The sequence below is a fragment of the Lupinus angustifolius genome, chromosome LG08 (assembly GCF_001865875.1).
Source record: "Lupinus angustifolius cultivar Tanjil chromosome LG08, LupAngTanjil_v1.0, whole genome shotgun sequence".
In the NCBI taxonomy this organism is placed as follows: domain Eukaryota; kingdom Viridiplantae; phylum Streptophyta; class Magnoliopsida; order Fabales; family Fabaceae; genus Lupinus; species Lupinus angustifolius.
Window position 1 is genome coordinate 15,490,692 of NC_032016.1, and position 19,551 is coordinate 15,510,242.

Genomic DNA, 19,551 nt, shown 5'->3' on the forward strand with positions numbered 1-19,551 from the left:
AATTTCATGATTCTCACGCACATATATGAATCAAAGGGTGCAGTGTCATACCTGAATCCATATTCCTGGATGTGCTCCTTTGATCTACGTTTCTGAAAGAGGTTTTGTGGTAAGATGCCTTCCTCAAACAAATCATTGATTCCTCTTGGAACTTGCGTTTTCAGTCTGATGGGAAGAGGAGAAAACTAAATTTGATTTGGTGTATTGGGGACCATAACCTTCCTGATGTGTTAACTTATAGGGTTCTCATTATCCCATATGGGTTAACCTGATGGGTATCCACCCATTAAGCTCATATCCGTTATAACCTTTTAGAAATCTAAGGGATGTCACTAATTAGATTACTTATAATGTAACCCCGAAAATAAATAGTTAATATTATTGTATCAAATATATGATGCTCACCTTAATTAGAAATTTATAATTTCTAACCTATGTATAATATATCTATAAATGTAAAATAAAAGGTAGGTATATATATAAAAATTAGACCAGACAAATATAGTACTTGCTGTGCATCAAGTCCCAGACATGAATTAAATGCTTAAGGCATGTTAAATATATTTTCCAAAATTTTAGCATAGAACTCTAATAATAAACTCAAGTTGGATGAAAAATTATGAGTAATAAAGTTTTACCTCTACATATTTGGATGTCTGCATATCGAAAATTTAAAGTCAATACCCAATACCATGATTGAACTAGATCAGTCTATGTCTATTGATGCACACATTTAGCAGTATCCAGAACTGTAATATTGTATTGCAATTAAATTAGATAAACAATAAATTAAATATTGAACTAATATGATTTTGTTTAATCAGACAATCACTGCTAGACCCAATAATTATTTGCAATAGTTATATGTGGTTTAAATTGTAATTTTTTATTAGAGAAAAAATATATACTAACGAGTTTGATACTGTAAATATAAATTTTTATGGGACAAATATTATGCTCTTTTTATAAACTCTAAGATGACCCAATAAAAAGTTCAATATGCATGCACTAGCCATTCTGAAAAGCTTGTGGGCCAATTTAATACTTTAGTATGGCCTTTTTTAACTTAGGAACCACCACTACCCTATCATCTCATTAACTACATTTATACATAATAGTAATAGGAATAATAATAAAAGAGTAATGTTATATTTTCCTACTAAATTCTCATACTAATTATTCTATCCACAAAAATGTAACATATGTCACATGGAAAAACCAATCATCAATAAATAAGATATCATCTTTTGACATATGTCACTTTATTATAGGTAGGATGATTAGTAAGATGATTTAGTAGAGATATATATCATTTTTCATAATAAAAACAATCCTTATACATGAGTTTCATAGGGTGAGTTTTTCTAATTTAATGTTTTCTATGGACTTCCCTCACTTTTGATTTTAAAGGTTTTGGAAGTTTGACTCCACACTCTTCTTTAGCCACCTTTTCAGATGCTCCCCAAGACAAGAGGCATCTCGTAGTTAATCATAGGAACAAGATGCCATCCATCATATCACTTTTCCACACACTTTTTTCCATTCATTTTCACACACTTTTTCATACGCTTTAATGAATGAAGTCAATGAATATGGAAGCATGTTCACTCATACATTCTTAATTTCTCATAGTAGTTGTATTGAAATAAAAATATTTTTACTCATTTTTCATATGAAAATATGGACCCTAAATATATAAAGATGAAGAGAGAAATCATTTTTTTATTATAAAATATAAAAATATGAATAGGCTCTAAGAGACAAATAAATTATAATAAAAAGTGTGGTTTGCTAATATTATTTCATTCAATAGATAAATAATTAATTCATGGTCAACGACCTTCTAAAAAAATACTTGTCACCCACATGAATTTAAAGATCTAATTTAAAATATTTAAAATACTCAATCATCTTTCACATCAATCAGCACATGTATAAAAAAATGAGCTTGTGAATGTCCTTGTCATTAATAATAAAATAATCTTATGAAGGTAAGTAGACAACATCAAGAGAAAATGATAATTGGAGTAACTGGTGGAAGAATCAATTATTTTTTGGTTTTTATTATATTTTATGTACATTGGTATACAATACTGCTAATATTTTCTAATTATTTATTAAACAATGGCTAACTCTGCATGTTTACACCGGTAGCATCACATGGGCTACGAAACTTTCATATGAAAATTTGATTTCCATAATTTTAATTTAAATCAACTTAGGTTACCAATAATGATGAAGATTAATTATAGAAAATGTGGAAATGATTTTGAGATCATATGGCAGAAAGTTATTCCCCGTCATTCTCTCATTTCTGTTGGGAAAGTAATGAAGCAACCACCTACATTAATACAGATGAAAATCAAAACTTATGGCTCAATCATTTATTTTTTCTTGTGCATAAGAATTAGCTATATGACAATGAAATTTAATAACGCATTCTTATGCTCACCCTCTAACCCAATTCTCTCTTCTGCCCTCACTAGCACCCCAACCCAGAAACACCAAACCTGGCCTCGGCCACCACCCACCGCAATGGACATTGTTTGTTTAATACTATCAAGGATATATTTATTTTTTTAGATAAGGAAATAATTTCTTTTGACCGTGTGATTTCTCTTGCAACAAATGTCACTCACAAGAATCAAATCATTAATAGTTTTTATATTTCGGGATTTAATAGAACCTTATTATACTATTAGAGATATTGTTTTTTCTACTATCAACATGTTAATCAGATTAAAAAATAAGGTTATTTAGAACCTAACCACATTGAAGTAGGAGACCTCTATGAAATAAAGGACCAATTGAAATTTTAAATAGGAAAAGAAGAGAAAAAATGTAGTTTAGCTTTAGCCTAAACTTTAACTATGTAGCATCCTCAGTCTCTTTTGGTTCCGAATAAAAAATCCGGTTTCAAAATTAAAACAGTAATTTGTGACAGGTTCTGCTATTCTATGTGTAGCCCAGCAAATTTCTAGGCCCACGTGAGAAATTCAATACTAGTTGAAGGCCTCAGACAGAGGAAACCATTACATTATGCACTTAGAAGAAGAATCCCATTATTTGAAATTCAAGTTTTGATACAATATCCTGTAATTTTTTTTGTTCCTATTTTTGTTTATTTTTCAAATTTTTTCTAATGCATGTAAAGGTTACATGTTAAATATACCTTGGAAACTGACTTGTTCAATACTTTGGGATGTGATTTTTTTTCATTTTACAATGAAAACTTACTTTTATTCAAGAGTCAATAATGATTAAATATAAATAATGGATAATGTAATAACAATATATAAATCTTATCATTCTTTTGGTTCTCTCTAAAAATAGTTGAGAAGGTAAAGGGTTACTATAATTTATGAAATATTTAGTCATTATCTAATGTGGTAGCTTTTTTTTATGCTTCTGTTTTAGCAATTTCTATTAGTTTTCTTTTGCCATTACAATATAAACTCTCAATAATGATCTTTCTTTGTAACTTGTGTGTACAATGCACATTTCCAACCTAAATGAAGTTTCATACTTTCAATTTGATAAGATGGTAACAAAGGTAGGTTGAAAGATTACTAGTGCTTGGATGAAAATTGGGTTGTTAAATAAGGGCCAATACAATGTTAAGTTTGAACAATACTCTCAATAATTATTGTTATTCCTAATTTGTATTGGTCTCTACTCTCTAGTGGAAAAAAAACTCAAGTTCTATATAATGTTAAGTTATTCTTGTATGAATTTGTTAAAGACCATGCTAATTTGGAAGAAATTGAAGAATGTTAAGTTCAAATTATAGGCCACACATTATTCAGACTCTAAAAATGAAAAGTGACTTTTGCTTGTAAGGAACAAAACAAAATGGCTTAACAATGATGTCTCAGTAAGATGTATTGTAAATTTAACATTAGAGAAAAAACATTACAAAGATTGGTTTAGAGAGTTGGAACCCTCTCAGCAGAGGCAGCAATAACAGTGAGCAAGTTATTGCCAAAAGGGTCACTAAGATGTTTTGCAAGGTTCTCAACAGGACCTTCTCCAGTGATATAAGCTTGAAGGAAGAAGCCAAGCATTGCAAACATAGCAAGTCTTCCATTCTTAATTTCCTTCACCTTTAGTATTGCAGCTTGCTCTGGATCCTTTGCTAGCCCCAATGGGTCGAATGGACCACCTGGATGAAGCTCATCTTCCGAATCCTGACCAAATTAAGTCTCAAGTTTGGTTACAAATTCCTTCAAATTTATCAACATTTTAGTGACATGGTTCACTTGGAAAACCTGTTAGTATAAACGTTTTTTACACGATCGCCGAATCGTCTGTTGACAAGCCATTTAACGAGTTTGATTATGTTAAGACATACATGAGACATCAACTCGTTAAATGATTTGGAAAATGTCTGGAAGTGTTGGCGATGTGAGACTTCATGCAATAATATATTTTAAGCATCCGAAGAGGAAGGTTGAGGTGAATGTATTAACAATGACTTGAAAACCGAAAATAATATCAAAATCGAAGAAGTTGCATACCAGGACATTTGTAATTCTGTAGTACTCTGCACCACCCACAAGAGCAGCCTCTGCGGCGACAGCTACAACAAGATTTATGGGGATGGGTTTGCCGAAGTAGTTCAACGTAGCTCCATCAAGAAGCAGAGCTCCTGTCTGCATTGGTTCCATAAAGAAAATTGAATTGGCATAATATTAAGTTGTTAACAATGCAATCACAAATATTCAATGAAGGGAATTTTCAAATATGCTATGTTTCGATATTCTAAACAGAGGTTGAAAGTAACACTAATGAAAATAGTTTATTTGCATAATAATCAGGATTGGTTTTAGACATGGTCGATAACAATAAAGGCAGATTAATGAAGATGGGGTGAGTAATATAAATTGAAAGGATAAGTCGTACTAAATCTGAAGTAACTAAAATGGTCCTTTACACAAAATAGAATTCAATATTTGCACTCCATTAGAGTTGGAATGCATACTAGTGGAAATGACCTATCAAATTTCATTTGTTTAGTGTCATATAACTAAGGAAAAAGTTTATGCCAGCTGTTGCGCCCCAATTTTCGGCTGTGCGACTTGTACCATAAGATGTGAGATATCCTGGAGGAGTTGGGTACTGTTATATACTATATATAAATCTAAAATGAATATACTATATGCAGATGTGAGTTAGATATTGTCTTAATGTCATATTCTAAGTGTTCAAATAACGAAAATGTACAACTATTGTATTAATAAACTTAGCAAGTTTTGTTATAGAGGTTGCAAACCTTGAACCAAACAGCCTCAGGACCACAGTTAGCTCCATATTTGTTAAAGGCCTCAGGAATGATGAGTCCAGCAGCACCAAGCATTGCCCATCTGCCATGAATCAACTCATTTGCCTGATATCTGAACCAAGACACATTACCACAAAATTAATGTTACATAAGCATGTACTCAGAGAGTGAGCTTGGCGCAACGATAAGATCGTTGCTTAGTAACCATGAGGTCACAGGTTCAAATCTTGGAAACAGTCTTTCCACGTGCAAGGGTAAGATTGCTTACATCTACCATTCTCAGACTCCACTAAGTGGGAGCCTCATATACTGGGTCACCCTTCTTTACATAAGCATATACTAAAGAAACACATAATAGATATCTAGTTTGTGATTGTTTGACATACTTGGCAAAGTACTCGGGCTTTTTTCCAAGACCAAATGGGTCATAACCATAGCTGCATGGACACACATTTAACAAAATTAAGCAAAACAAGAATTCAATAAGAACCATAAATACAGTTCACTACTTTCAGCAAGTTGCATGTCATTGCAAGTTAAAGGGGACTAGAGGAGAAAAAGCTACATACTCTCCTGCCACTTCTCCGGTCAAGTAAGCCGGGATCTCAGATCGGTCCAAGAGACCAGCTGGCAAGAAGACCCTCCTGTCAGGACCTGACATCAAATGGAAGAAAAAGTTAGCAACTAGTTTTCTGCCTTAAATTACATTGTTAGATAGAGAAATTCTTACATAAACTTACTTTCAATAGACCAATCTCATAAATAAACACCATATGACTTTATTAAACTTAGTTTATACAAATTTTCCTCTTGAATGAACATCACATATACTTAAATGAACCGAGTCTATTCCAATTCTTTCTCTTACACGACCATCACATTATCTTTTTGGATATGGGATCAAACTTAACAGTGACACTTTTTTGGGACAACAAATGTGCTCCCATAGTAAAGTAACCCGAGACTCTTTCACTTGGACCAACACACTACTACACCACATTAGTGTTTACTAGTTACTACCATAGACATGAGTTTTGAAGACTTACCATACCACTTTGCAAGCTCATCACTAGCAGGTTTCTTATTTGGAGGTGGTGGTGCCTTCTTGTTATTGAAATTGGAGAAAAAAGACACAGTCTTGAAGGCAGCAGGGTTAGAGGGTGATGGTGCTAACCTTGTTGCACCACTCAAGTTGATGGTGTTTCCAAACATCTCTGACATGCCAAGGGAAGCCATGCTATGCTGTCTTTGAAGTCTCAGAAGAAAACTCAGGTGAGAAAATGGAACTATGGAAGTAGTACTAATACTATTATGCATGGTTTTGTGTGAAAATGTGTAATCTAATGTATGGATTTTATTGGGTAGTCTTTGATAACGTGGAAGATGATTGTGCTGATGTGGGGTAGCTTCTAGGGTCAAGAATTTGCTCACTTTGGATAACATGTTTTATCCTAAATTATTACATGCTCTACTATTAATAATCTATCACAAATAATTCCAACAATATTTTCATGAGTGTAATAATATTATATGTATTAACACTGTAAAAATTTATAATATATCATTTATTTATATTAATTTTAATTTTATTTAAAAGTTAATAATAATTAAAAATGAATGGTAAATGATATAATGATAATGTAAAAATCTACGAGTTTAAAATTTATGTACTGTCAGTGTAAAGTTTTTTACACTATCGGCACATCATCCACCCTTGATTTGTATTACTTTTGTATGAGAGTCAATGATAACTAACATTTGAATGGTGGATGATTGACTGACAGTATAAAAAACACTTACTCTATTCGTGTATACATATTAAATCCAAAACCTATTACATCATTGCATATACATTTTTTTCTCTATGATTCGTAATGAGCCCATTTTAATTTCAAGGAAATAATCCTTTAGTGAGAATTTGATTAGGGCCATAAATCTGGAAATTATTGGTCATGCTCCATTTAATAATTTCTAGCTAGATGCATTACCATAGGCTTAATTTTTTGAATTTGTTTGGTCAAGGAGATGTAATGGCTACCACATAATTGTAGTAACACTTACATGATTTACACTTACAGTGAAGAGACTTAATTTGTTATTTTTTGGGGGCATTCTGTGGACAGAATTGTAATGTAAAAATTTAGGAGTGAGCAATCCAACCCTACTTGCTTATTGAGTATGCCCCGGATTTCATCAGATCTAGAATCAGGTTTGGGTTCAAAAATTTGACATAGTCAATGTTTATGGTTAGATAGAGACCAAATGTGATCCGACCTGACCTGTCTCATGGCCATTCACACATCATATTTGTATGTGTCTCTATTCAATTGACACATTTCTACTTGGAAGTATCATTGTTTTTTAATTTTCTCATCATATATATGATTAACCTATATAAACATATATCATTTTATATGTCCAATTACATATTCATAAATAATACATAATATTAAAAAGACTTTATCTACAATGAATATGCATTATATTTAATCGGGTCTAAGACCGGATCGAGTTTAAAGACTGACCTAAACAATATTTAGGGTCAAGTTAGCTTCGAGTCTAGGTCAGGTCCAGATTAAAAAAATGATCCAATTAATATTCATGGCTGAGTAAGGGACAAACCTTAACCCGACCAAACCCGGCCTATGCACACCCTAAAATATGATTTTCAGTAAGTAATATGTGGACCACTTTCACACCTCAGATGTAGATTTTAGAAAAGAGACCAGGCTTGCAACTTCAGCTGTCATTGTAGCTTACCACATGTACCACACAGTCTTATGTAGACATTGGCAACCCCATTATAACTTCTAAGTGATTCCAACCTATCATTAAGACATTAACATATCAAGCAAGAGGATGATCCTATTATATTTGTGAGCATTTTAAAGACTGTTTAATGATAAAATTTAGATACAATTTCTTATATGTTTGTATTTTGTAGGTCTGTTTTCCAATAACAACTTCACAAGCACCTAAAAATTCCATATAAGTATCGTCATTTGTTTAAACACAAAAAAAAAACCAATTACTGAAACAGTGCTAAAGCCTTTCTCCAAATTTGCATGAAATTGACCAAGCTCAAGAATAATTAGTTTACAAGGCCTCACTAATGCTCACTTCACAAAATTATAGTTTTTAGTCATCTTTTTGAGTAAGAAACTAATCTCTTTTAGGGTTCGTGACTCCTCCTTTCATGTCGCTCCCAAGAATCAAACCTTTGACCTTAGGATCTAGTGAAACCTTACACCACTAGACCAACACATTATTAGTTACCGATTATTTATTTGATTCTTTTTTTCACATTTCTATATTAATTTACAAGGGAATGATAATAAAAAGAAAATACCGGACATTCTTTATTCTTTGTCATTAAAAGCAAAATAATGTTAACAACTAAAAGAGAATATTTTATAGGAACGGTTATTAGTAAAAGAATAAAATGTAAGAAAATAAAAGACTAACGCAAGAGAGGATACATGAGAGAGGCATAAAAAATATATTAGAAAATGTACACACTCAAAAATAATATTTCGAGAACTACCAAAAGGATTTCCAACATTAGAGTACCTTCTGTACTCATAGGTATTATAGGTACATGGTTCAATTGGTTACAAAGTTGTCAATTTTTATATTAATAAATCAATACTTTGGGGGTATTATATATTTTCAATATATAATATCCATCATTACTTGGTTATTGATAGAATTTATAAAGTGGTCTACACATGTTCATTATTACTTGGTTATTGATAGAATACTTGCCTATCTCCAGAAGCGATTTTCTTTCCAAAGGATTGGAAAATGTTGGGGCATGAGAGAGAAAATTAATAGAAAAAAATAAAAGTAGTTAAGGGAGATGAGCAAAAATAGAGGTCGGTGAAAATCTAAATTTTACATGCTACTTTTTATATTATTCCATAGTTGGTTTTTGTTAATATGAGTTCATAATTTTGAGTAGTTCAAATATACAAACGGCCCACATAATTTGATGGAACTAATATGATGACTGTGTAAAAAACACATTAATATTAAACTCTAATTTGTATTAAGACATCAAGTTTTCATGTGAAACATTAAGTGAACTTTTAGTCTTTGTCCATATAAAAGATGAGGAGGAACTCCAATAAAGGGAAAAAAGTATATAAAAAAATTAGTCAGTGTCTTCAGAAATTGACCCTTAACCTCAATCTTTGTATATAAGTTAGCAATGGTACAACAAACCTTTCTTTTATTCTATTTCCTCTTTATCCAGTGACCCTAAGGCAGTAACTATGCTGTTGTTATACAAGGGATAATTACAGCAAATTTTGAATGTGATCTTTACAAATAACAATTGAAATGATAAATTATACACTGAATATGGTAAATATAATAAAACTACATACTCATGGCTCTTGATGAAAGCTCTGAATCCCCCTCTGCTAAGTCTGTTTCTGCTACCTCAACATTAACCTACAAAAGGTTAAGCAAAATGGTTCAAAACTACCTACTATATATATCTTCATGGATCATAAAATGCTGTAAATGAAAGAAAACATTTCCACTAGGGAATATAATATCAGCAGGACCTTACAAAAAAAGCAACATACTCCATGTCTATGCATAGGTGAAAACCCATTTGTCTAATACGTTATTATTAAAGAGAAATCACACTAACCTCCCCTGATTTTTAGCTTAATTACACTCGACACTACTCTCGTTTGAAAAGTTACATTCAGGTTTCCTTAGAGAAGATCAGCGTAATTTCAATCATGATATCCGGATAAGGGGAGGTGAGTTTAGCTCGAACCAACAGATATGTTGAGTGTAATTGGATGAGGTCAATGTAGTTCTTATTATTGCAATACTATCATCAATTTGCAAAAACCAACCTAACAAACTAGCTGGAACATACTCGAATAAAAGATCATACCATTGAATCCTTGACCTTAGCTATGTACTGCTTCAAAGCACCATCTCCACGAAGAATTTTTCCTCCACATCCTGGGGCATTTACGGATCCTACAGACCCTTCATCAACAACAACTGCGTCAACCCGATCAGTTCCTGTCTTAATATCTGGAATCTAGTACATATATGCATTGCATGTATCAGTAAGAAGTCATACAGATTAATGTAGTTTTAGATACATGAAGATAGCCAGATATTTTAAAAATAATATATAGACTGTTCCCAACCTCAAACATGGCTTCGGTTAAAATGCTTTCAAGTAGGGCTCTTAAACCCCTGGCACCAGTATTTTTGGCCATAGCTCTCTTTGCAATTAGTCTCAGAGCTTTCTCTGTGAAGTATAGCTTAACCTGAAGTGTAGGAGTAAAGATTCAAACAATAAGACCTATATTACTGCCCAGTATCTATTACACACTTGCACTAACTTGAATGAATAAACAAATGAACAGGCACAGAGACAGGGCAATTAAATGATTTGCACACAAAAATGAAACAAGTTGACCTGTTTTGGTCTATCAAAAAGCAAAATTAAATGGTGCCAAAAACCTTAACGAACCAATTCATCCAAGGTTCGTTTTGATCAGGATTCTAGGTCATGTTTAAATGCAGAACGATAAAAGATATCGCTGGGCAATGGCTCCAAGGCAGGCTATAGTCAATATCAGCAAAAAATGGTGGCTCAATGCATGAGGTTCCTACCTAGTGGGGTATGGGAAGAGTATATATAAACAACCTTAAAATAAAAGATATGTTCAGTCAGTGAATAATGGTATGCCGCACACAGCACACATGTGTGAGTGAGTGAGAGAGAGAGAGAGAGAGAGAGAGAGAAGGAGCTGCTTACATTATTCATGCTAAATAATTTCTTGTATTGCTTACTAAGAGCATTTTTTGGTTCTGTAAGGACCTGTAAATCCAACAATATTTTTATATCATATGACCATATATCTGTTGAAAACCGAAATTAAAAAATAATTGTAACCCTTTCGACAAGTAGGCTTGCCCACATGCATTCAAAATTAAACATTCCACATCTTAACAATTCGAAACTCTAAACCAACATATACACCATGCCCTATGTAGAGCATATGATCATCAGAGCCAAGATACCAGAAGAATTAGTGTTTGGAGCACTAAAATGTTCAGAGAAATCAGGAAAAGCTGTGATAAACAATGAAGGAGTACCAGCATAAGTTGGTCTTCAGTTAAAGCTGACAGGCTGACTAAGATGGGAAATCGTCCAATAAACTCTGGTATGAGGCCATATGCAATAAGATCAGAACTTTCCACCTGAAAATTATTAAATTCCACTTTTTGACACATTTGCATGTTGTTAGGTATAACAATTTCATAACCTCAATTCTGTCTTCTTTTTCTGGTGCTGGAGGGTTTGGAAAAGCACACAGTAGCTTAAGTGCATTATTTATTAGCTTCAATTGCTTTAATATATGCATCTCTCCAGTCTTGTTAAAAATTAAAAAGGAGGATAAAATTTTCATTCGTAAGTCAATTCTCACCGACTCAAGTAAAGATGATACTACTGCCGAATCTGTTACTCCTCCAGCTCTCATATTGGTACGAACTGGTGCTCCAAAACCAATAGAAGAATCTTGTCGTCTGGTATAACTAATAAATGTTAATGAATACTCTTTGCAGAAACAAGATGTATGTAAAGCATCAGTGACCTGTGAACAATTGTTTTTGAAAGGCAAAAGGGATCACCTCTCCGAAACTGTTTTCTCAAGATCAATAAATGCGCCACCACATATAAAAAGAATATTTTTTGTGTCCATCTGCATATCACATCAAGAATGAATGGAAGGTTATTTTAAAAATTAACAATCATGTTTTTCTAGAAGTTTATTCATACTGCACAAGCAACTAGGTGACTGAAGCTAACCCTCATTGGCAGACTATTGAGAAATACATGACAACGTGACCCAAGTTCTTTACGAACTATTCATTTTTTAGTTTTTCCTTCCAAATTTCCTCCAACCATATATAGCTTTAATTGCAAGTGCGTGCATTAGTATTCATTAACCAATCACATGACTATACTGTCCTCCTAATTTTCACTTCTTCCAATAAGAAAAAGATGTATTAATCAACCAAAATAATAGATGGATTTTTCTAATCTAACATTTCAGGATTCAGGACAGAAGTAAAGAAGAAAAAGGTAAGAAATTTTCTAATCACATCCACATACTGAGATGCATGCATGAATAACATGAAAAAGAATAACAAGAGATGTTACTCTTTGCAAAGCAACATACCTGTATGCTATCTCCCCTTGGATTCTTCCTTGCTCCTTTCTCAGGAACATTTACTATCTAGACAATACAAATTATTCCAAGTTTAGGACTGTAATATTAGCAGTGAATATGTTTAGAACTAAACTATTCAACAATGTTCAGCAGAAATAATCAAAGAATTTGTAAAAAAAAATAACAAATAAAATGGAAGTGTTTCATGAAAACGGAAGGTAGTGTTACAATAATTTGATGTCCTATGGAGTGAGAGAAAATATGTTTATGTTGCAAACTAAAATATAAATGAATCTATTTAAGTAAATGTCAAACACAGTATCTGAAAAAGGCATCAGAAACAGGCTTAAGAATCTAGAATCTCAGTCAAATTAAATTAACCATAACTGACTAGATAGTTAATCTAGTCTCAACTCAAATAATTCAAGTTTCAGTAGTGCAATTCTTTTTTCCTTTTTAATTATTATTATCATTATTCCTTTATTGTCCATGGAATGTTTAGGCACAAAGGATATAATGATCACTCTACATTTGATTAATGCTGCAGAGATGTGTGGTTATAGCAGATAAACAAGTTACCAACAATTGCAATCAGGAATTTCTTTACTTACAGTTCCTTCCAGCATTTTTAATAATGCCTGCTGAACACCCTCGCCAGAAACATCCCGACTGATATTTAAGCTCTCAGCCTGTAACATATACCAGAACAGTTAAAAGCTATAGTGGATGAGAATTAAAACTTCTCCGATTAAATTAGCAAAGAAATGGTGGCTCAATGCATGAGGTTCCTACCTAGTGGGGTATGGGAAGAGTATATATAAACAACCTTAAAATAAAAGATATGTTCAGTCAGTGAATAATGGTATGCCGCACACAGCACACATGTGTGAGTGAGTGAGAGAGAGAGAGAGAGAGAGAGAGAGAAGGAGCTGCTTACATTATTCATGCTAAATAATTTCTTGTATTGCTTACTAAGAGCATTTTTTGGTTCTGTAAGGACCTGTAAATCCAACAATATTTTTATATCATATGACCATATATCTGTTGAAAACCGAAATTAAAAAATAATTGTAACCCTTTCGACAAGTAGGCTTGCCCACATGCATTCAAAATTAAACATTCCACATCTTAACAATTCGAAACTCTAAACCAACATATACACCATGCCCTATGTAGAGCATATGATCATCAGAGCCAAGATACCAGAAGAATTAGTGTTTGGAGCACTAAAATGTTCAGAGAAATCAGGAAAAGCTGTGATAAACAATGAAGGAGTACCAGCATAAGTTGGTCTTCAGTTAAAGCTGACAGGCTGACTAAGATGGGAAATCGTCCAATAAACTCTGGTATGAGGCCATATGCAATAAGATCAGAACTTTCCACCTGAAAATTATTAAATTCCACTTTTTGACACATTTGCATGTTGTTAGGTATAACAATTTCATAACCTCAATTCTGTCTTCTTTTTCTGGTGCTGGAGGGTTTGGAAAAGCACACAGTAGCTTAAGTGCATTATTTATTAGCTTCAATTGCTTTAATATATGCATCTCTCCAGTCTTGTTAAAAATTAAAAAGGAGGATAAAATTTTCATTCGTAAGTCAATTCTCACCGACTCAAGTAAAGATGATACTACTGCCGAATCTGTTACTCCTCCAGCTCTCATATTGGTACGAACTGGTGCTCCAAAACCAATAGAAGAATCTTGTCGTCTGGTATAACTAATAAATGTTAATGAATACTCTTTGCAGAAACAAGATGTATGTAAAGCATCAGTGACCTGTGAACAATTGTTTTTGAAAGGCAAAAGGGATCACCTCTCCGAAACTGTTTTCTCAAGATCAATAAATGCGCCACCACATATAAAAAGAATATTTTTTGTGTCCATCTGCATATCACATCAAGAATGAATGGAAGGTTATTTTAAAAATTAACAATCATGTTTTTCTAGAAGTTTATTCATACTGCACAAGCAACTAGGTGACTGAAGCTAACCCTCATTGGCAGACTATTGAGAAATACATGACAACGTGACCCAAGTTCTTTACGAACTATTCATTTTTTAGTTTTTCCTTCCAAATTTCCTCCAACCATATATAGCTTTAATTGCAAGTGCGTGCATTAGTATTCATTAACCAATCACATGACTATACTGTCCTCCTAATTTTCACTTCTTCCAATAAGAAAAAGATGTATTAATCAACCAAAATAATAGATGGATTTTTCTAATCTAACATTTCAGGATTCAGGACAGAAGTAAAGAAGAAAAAGGTAAGAAATTTTCTAATCACATCCACATACTGAGATGCATGCATGAATAACATGAAAAAGAATAACAAGAGATGTTACTCTTTGCAAAGCAACATACCTGTATGCTATCTCCCCTTGGATTCTTCCTTGCTCCTTTCTCAGGAACATTTACTATCTAGACAATACAAATTATTCCAAGTTTAGGACTGTAATATTAGCAGTGAATATGTTTAGAACTAAACTATTCAACAATGTTCAGCAGAAATAATCAAAGAATTTGTAAAAAAAAATAACAAATAAAATGGAAGTGTTTCATGAAAACGGAAGGTAGTGTTACAATAATTTGATGTCCTATGGAGTGAGAGAAAATATGTTTATGTTGCAAACTAAAATATAAATGAATCTATTTAAGTAAATGTCAAACACAGTATCTGAAAAAGGCATCAGAAACAGGCTTAAGAATCTAGAATCTCAGTCAAATTAAATTAACCATAACTGACTAGATAGTTAATCTAGTCTCAACTCAAATAATTCAAGTTTCAGTAGTGCAATTCTTTTTTCCTTTTTAATTATTATTATCATTATTCCTTTATTGTCCATGGAATGTTTAGGCACAAAGGATATAATGATCACTCTACATTTGATTAATGCTGCAGAGATGTGTGGTTATAGCAGATAAACAAGTTACCAACAATTGCAATCAGGAATTTCTTTACTTACAGTTCCTTCCAGCATTTTTAATAATGCCTGCTGAACACCCTCGCCAGAAACATCCCGACTGATATTTAAGCTCTCAGCCTGTAACATATACCAGAACAGTTAAAAGCTATAGTGGATGAGAATTAAAACTTCTCCGATTAAATTAGCAAAGTACCTTCTTAGTTATCTTGTCAACTTCATCAATGTAAATTATCCCTTGTTGAGCTGCTGCAACATTGAAATCTGCTGCCTATATGACAAAATTAACCATTATAAACAATGAAGTAGCAATTATTTCTGAAAAGTTCAAAACAAATAAAAAAGGTGGGACAGTTCACAGGGCTCCCACCATTTTGGGGTCTGTCTAGGGACGAACGTACATGTATAAGTAGGGGTACAATTGCCCCCACTAAATTCGGATTTTTTTTATAAATTTAATATATATATTAAGTTTGAGTTCAAGGAGGCAAAGAAAAATTATATATATAGGCCCACTTCATTCCACAATTTTACCCATTTCGTCTTGTAGTCCCCTATTCCCGTTGATCCTTCCCTTTGAAATTTGATTTGAAAAATCTTCCTAATGATTTTTTTTAAGGCAATAAATTCATATTATCATCCAAGTGATAGAGATGAAATTAGGAGATATTATCTACAAAAAGGTCCTTGTCAACCAAAAAGAGAACTTTAGAGCTGACTTTCATACTGTTAGTACCAACTGCAACCGTTTAGAGTTTTCTCTGCTACACATCAAGAATCAGATTGTGTGGGAGATGAATGGTTGAGTGATTATTTAGTTACTTATATAGAGATATTTTTGAAAATGTTAAAAATGAGAAAACCATTGAATAACCATTATCCAACTAATATATGGTGTTAAATAATTTGGAATGACCTTTATCATTTTCAAATTTCAATTAAGTTTCTAAAGCAGGGAACTTTCCTTCAATATAACACGCTCTTTTCTTAGAACACCCATTCATCATCAACAGTGAGCATAACAAAAACAAAGAGATAAAAACTGCCAGGATATTGAAAATTTATAACAGGCTCATTCCTAGAAGAAAATGAAATGATAATATGTTCAAACAATATCATAATTCTGCAGAAATATACACATACCGCAAGAAGTTTATACAGTATTGATTCAACATCTTCGCCAACATAACCAGCCTGCAAATTAGAACACTCCCATTTAGATCAATAACAACAAAATTTTGACCAGGGACAACAACATGAGCTAGCCATGAAACCATATCAGAAGTTTTTATTACTATTGAATACCCAAAGTTTCATTAGAAAGTAAAAGTCAGTTTTATTTAGCACAACATAACAAACACGTTCTTATCACTCAAATAATTAAAACCATATATTTGGCACAAGAAAATGAATATCATTTAATTTGCCGATGCTAATTTCTCAGTTTCCCAAATTATAACATTGCTTCATCAAGGAGTGGATACTTGCCTGTGTTAAGGTTGTTGCATCAGCGATGATAAATGGAACATTCACAAATCGAGCTAGTGTTTTTGCAAGTAATGTCTTCCCTATTTCATGAAAATTAGATTAGCACAGACGGCATGGTCATGTCGTAATTTCAGATAGAAGAGCAAGCCCTGTTGGAAAAAAGTAGCTACAATGAATGTCATACCTGACCCTGTTGGACCCATCAAGAGAACATTACTCTTTTCTAGCTCCACGTCATCATCATCAAATCCTTCTAAAGTTCCTGACTCTGCCCCTGACCTAATATTGAAACCCGCCAATTCAATCATAACGAATAGATAATGCAAAAGAATAAACTACAAGATTGACATTTAGCAAAGTCCCCATACAAGTGTATCACGACATATGGATAGGTTCATGCAAGAAGAAATTCAGAAGGAAAAAGGAAAGGAGAATGGAATCACAAGCATCAGTATCCACAAAGGAATGTGAATTAAGAAAATGAAAGGGGTGGTAATGGAACCAACCCTTTCTGTATAGTGGCATGATATATTCGCTTGTAGTGGTTATATACAGCTACAGAAAGCACCTACAAAAGAAACAGAGCATTGATGAGATCAAAATCAAGACCGTAAGTTATATCAATGCATTTACCTTAGTGTATAATATAACATTGATGTTTCTTTTTTTCTTTTCCAAAAGGAATCAAAACTATGAAAATGAATATGAACAATAGACATACATTTATACAAGTAAACAATTTTCTCACTCTTTATTTTCATTCCCAAATGAACCACAAGGGGAACATTGAGACATCATTGCATATTAGCATGCCAAATATTGCATTACTCCCATCATTTCAAAATATCTGTCATACAAGATTTTTGTGCAAGGATCAAGAAAGCTACTAAATAATATCAAATTGGGTCAAATATAACTGCATTGAACCTAAATTACCATTTTAATGTATTATATTTTCTTCATTCTATTTACTGTAGATATTAAGCAACAATAATAAAGTTGGAAAAATAATTAATGTCTTCTTTGTTTCCTAAAAAAAGCTGATAAAATGAAACAAAATTTACCTTTTAAACAACAGATATTCTAAACCGAGTGAGTACATGGTAAAACTGGATTATATATAAACAAATAGCAAATCTTAAAGAAATTAAGGAAAATATAATACCTTTTTGGCTCTGTCTTGGCCAATAACATACTTGTCAAGACCCTTGCAGATCTCCTTTGGAGAGGGCAAATCCTTCCCCAAATTAGACCCTCCCCAAGTAGCCTTCTCTCCATTTCCCCCACCTCCTCTGCCGCTGCCAGCACCACCTTCCCTCAGCCCGGTATGCCGGATAACATTAACCCCAAGTACAAAAGGTGGGCCTGGAGGATTATGCACAGCCAAACCATTCCCATCATTACCACCCGGTGGTGGTGGTGGCGGACAATTCACGGGTGGCTCCCCATTATCATGACCATTAACTTTGGCTGATCTTATATTATCCCACACTGTCACTTCAAGCCAATTACTACCCACAACACTACCACTTTTACCACTACTACTACCTTTACTATGTGTGGTCCTCCTAGGAATTTTACTATTCCTACTCTTAACAACACTATTGTTATTATCACTGCCCCTTCCAATCTCCACAAATGTACCTTGCAAAGGTGCAGTGTTATTAGGTCTAAAGTGATAAGCACTTTTACAATTTGGGCAAATATTCACAGATTGATAACCACAACCATCTTCAGTAACAATTGGTGATGCTAAATTGGAATCAAAAGATTCAAAACCTGAATTTGAATCTGGAGGTGGAAAATGGTTATTGGAGAATATGAGGTTCATGTCTTTGGTGCAACGTGGGCAATTCGACTCGACCCGAATCTTTCGGGTCGGGTTGATGATATCATCCGAGCCACTCCGATCCCACTTGTACCGTTCCTGAACGCCGACGAGCGGTTCACGGCGGCGACGGGCGGAGATAATGTGGAGTTTGTAATTCTTCATGTGGGTCGAGATAGGACACACCTGGTTGAATTTGAACCCGGTTCGGTTCAGGGAACGATTATTGAAGGAAACAGCGAAATGGGTATCTGAAAGTGTTTTCATTTCCTTCACTTTCTTCCATCTTGAGAAGATTCTAGACATGGGTGAAGAATTCTGATCGGAAAAGGTTGAAAAATTAAATAAAAATGGTAATTTTGGGATATAAGAAAAGCAGATTTAGTATTCTGCAGTATTGTTATGGAGAAAATAGGATTTGTTTCAATGACCCAAATGAGAAAAGAGAATAAATTTGGATCTGTGATAGTGATTTGGATTGTGGGGGATTTATTAATGAAGTGAGGTAGAAGAAAGGAAGAAGAGAGAGAGAAAGTGTGGTATAAAGATTAGGATAATGTTTAAGAACAATTAGAATTACAAACAATATCTTAATTTTTATTAACTCTCACATATTGTTTTATTTATTTATACTATATATAAAGTCAAAACTTGAAATAACTTCCCTCATGGTATAATTTTCATTTCCTATATTGCCCTTAACATTATTTAATTTTTACAAAAAAACTATAAAATCATAAGCAACTACCACCAATACATTAATTAACCACATATATCACTTAAATTAAACATTATCATAAACACATAAACA

General features: G+C 33.1%; 2 protein-coding genes across 3 annotated transcripts; both read right to left on the minus strand.

Moving 5' to 3' along the window:
- On the minus strand, positions 3,764 to 6,583 carry LOC109354895 (chlorophyll a-b binding protein CP26, chloroplastic-like). Its single transcript, XM_019597697.1, has 6 exons — positions 6,328 to 6,583; positions 5,851 to 5,935; positions 5,668 to 5,718; positions 5,273 to 5,393; positions 4,518 to 4,652; positions 3,764 to 4,187 (listed from the first exon to the last, which is right to left on the minus strand). The coding sequence occupies exons 1-6, from the start codon at positions 6,515 to 6,517 to the stop codon at positions 3,927 to 3,929; spliced, it is 843 nt and encodes a 280-aa protein (XP_019453242.1). The 5' UTR covers positions 6,518 to 6,583; the 3' UTR covers positions 3,764 to 3,926.
- On the minus strand, positions 9,482 to 19,290 carry LOC109354894 (CLP protease regulatory subunit CLPX1, mitochondrial-like). 2 transcript variants are annotated; one of them, XM_019597695.1, is made up of 16 exons: positions 18,320 to 19,290; positions 18,078 to 18,277; positions 17,419 to 17,480; positions 17,097 to 17,191; positions 16,913 to 16,992; positions 16,568 to 16,618; positions 15,621 to 15,695; positions 15,467 to 15,544; positions 14,865 to 14,921; positions 14,314 to 14,384; positions 14,109 to 14,208; positions 13,777 to 13,881; positions 13,436 to 13,498; positions 10,462 to 10,584; positions 10,197 to 10,349; positions 9,482 to 9,736 (listed from the first exon to the last, which is right to left on the minus strand). In XM_019597695.1, exons 1-16 carry the CDS (start codon positions 19,044 to 19,046, stop codon positions 9,662 to 9,664), a joined length of 2,115 nt encoding a protein of 704 aa, XP_019453240.1. In that variant the 5' UTR covers positions 19,047 to 19,290; the 3' UTR covers positions 9,482 to 9,661. The 2 variants fall into 2 exon arrangements, with proteins under 2 accessions (XP_019453240.1, XP_019453239.1); XM_019597694.1 differs by having other exon boundaries at positions 18,078 to 19,290.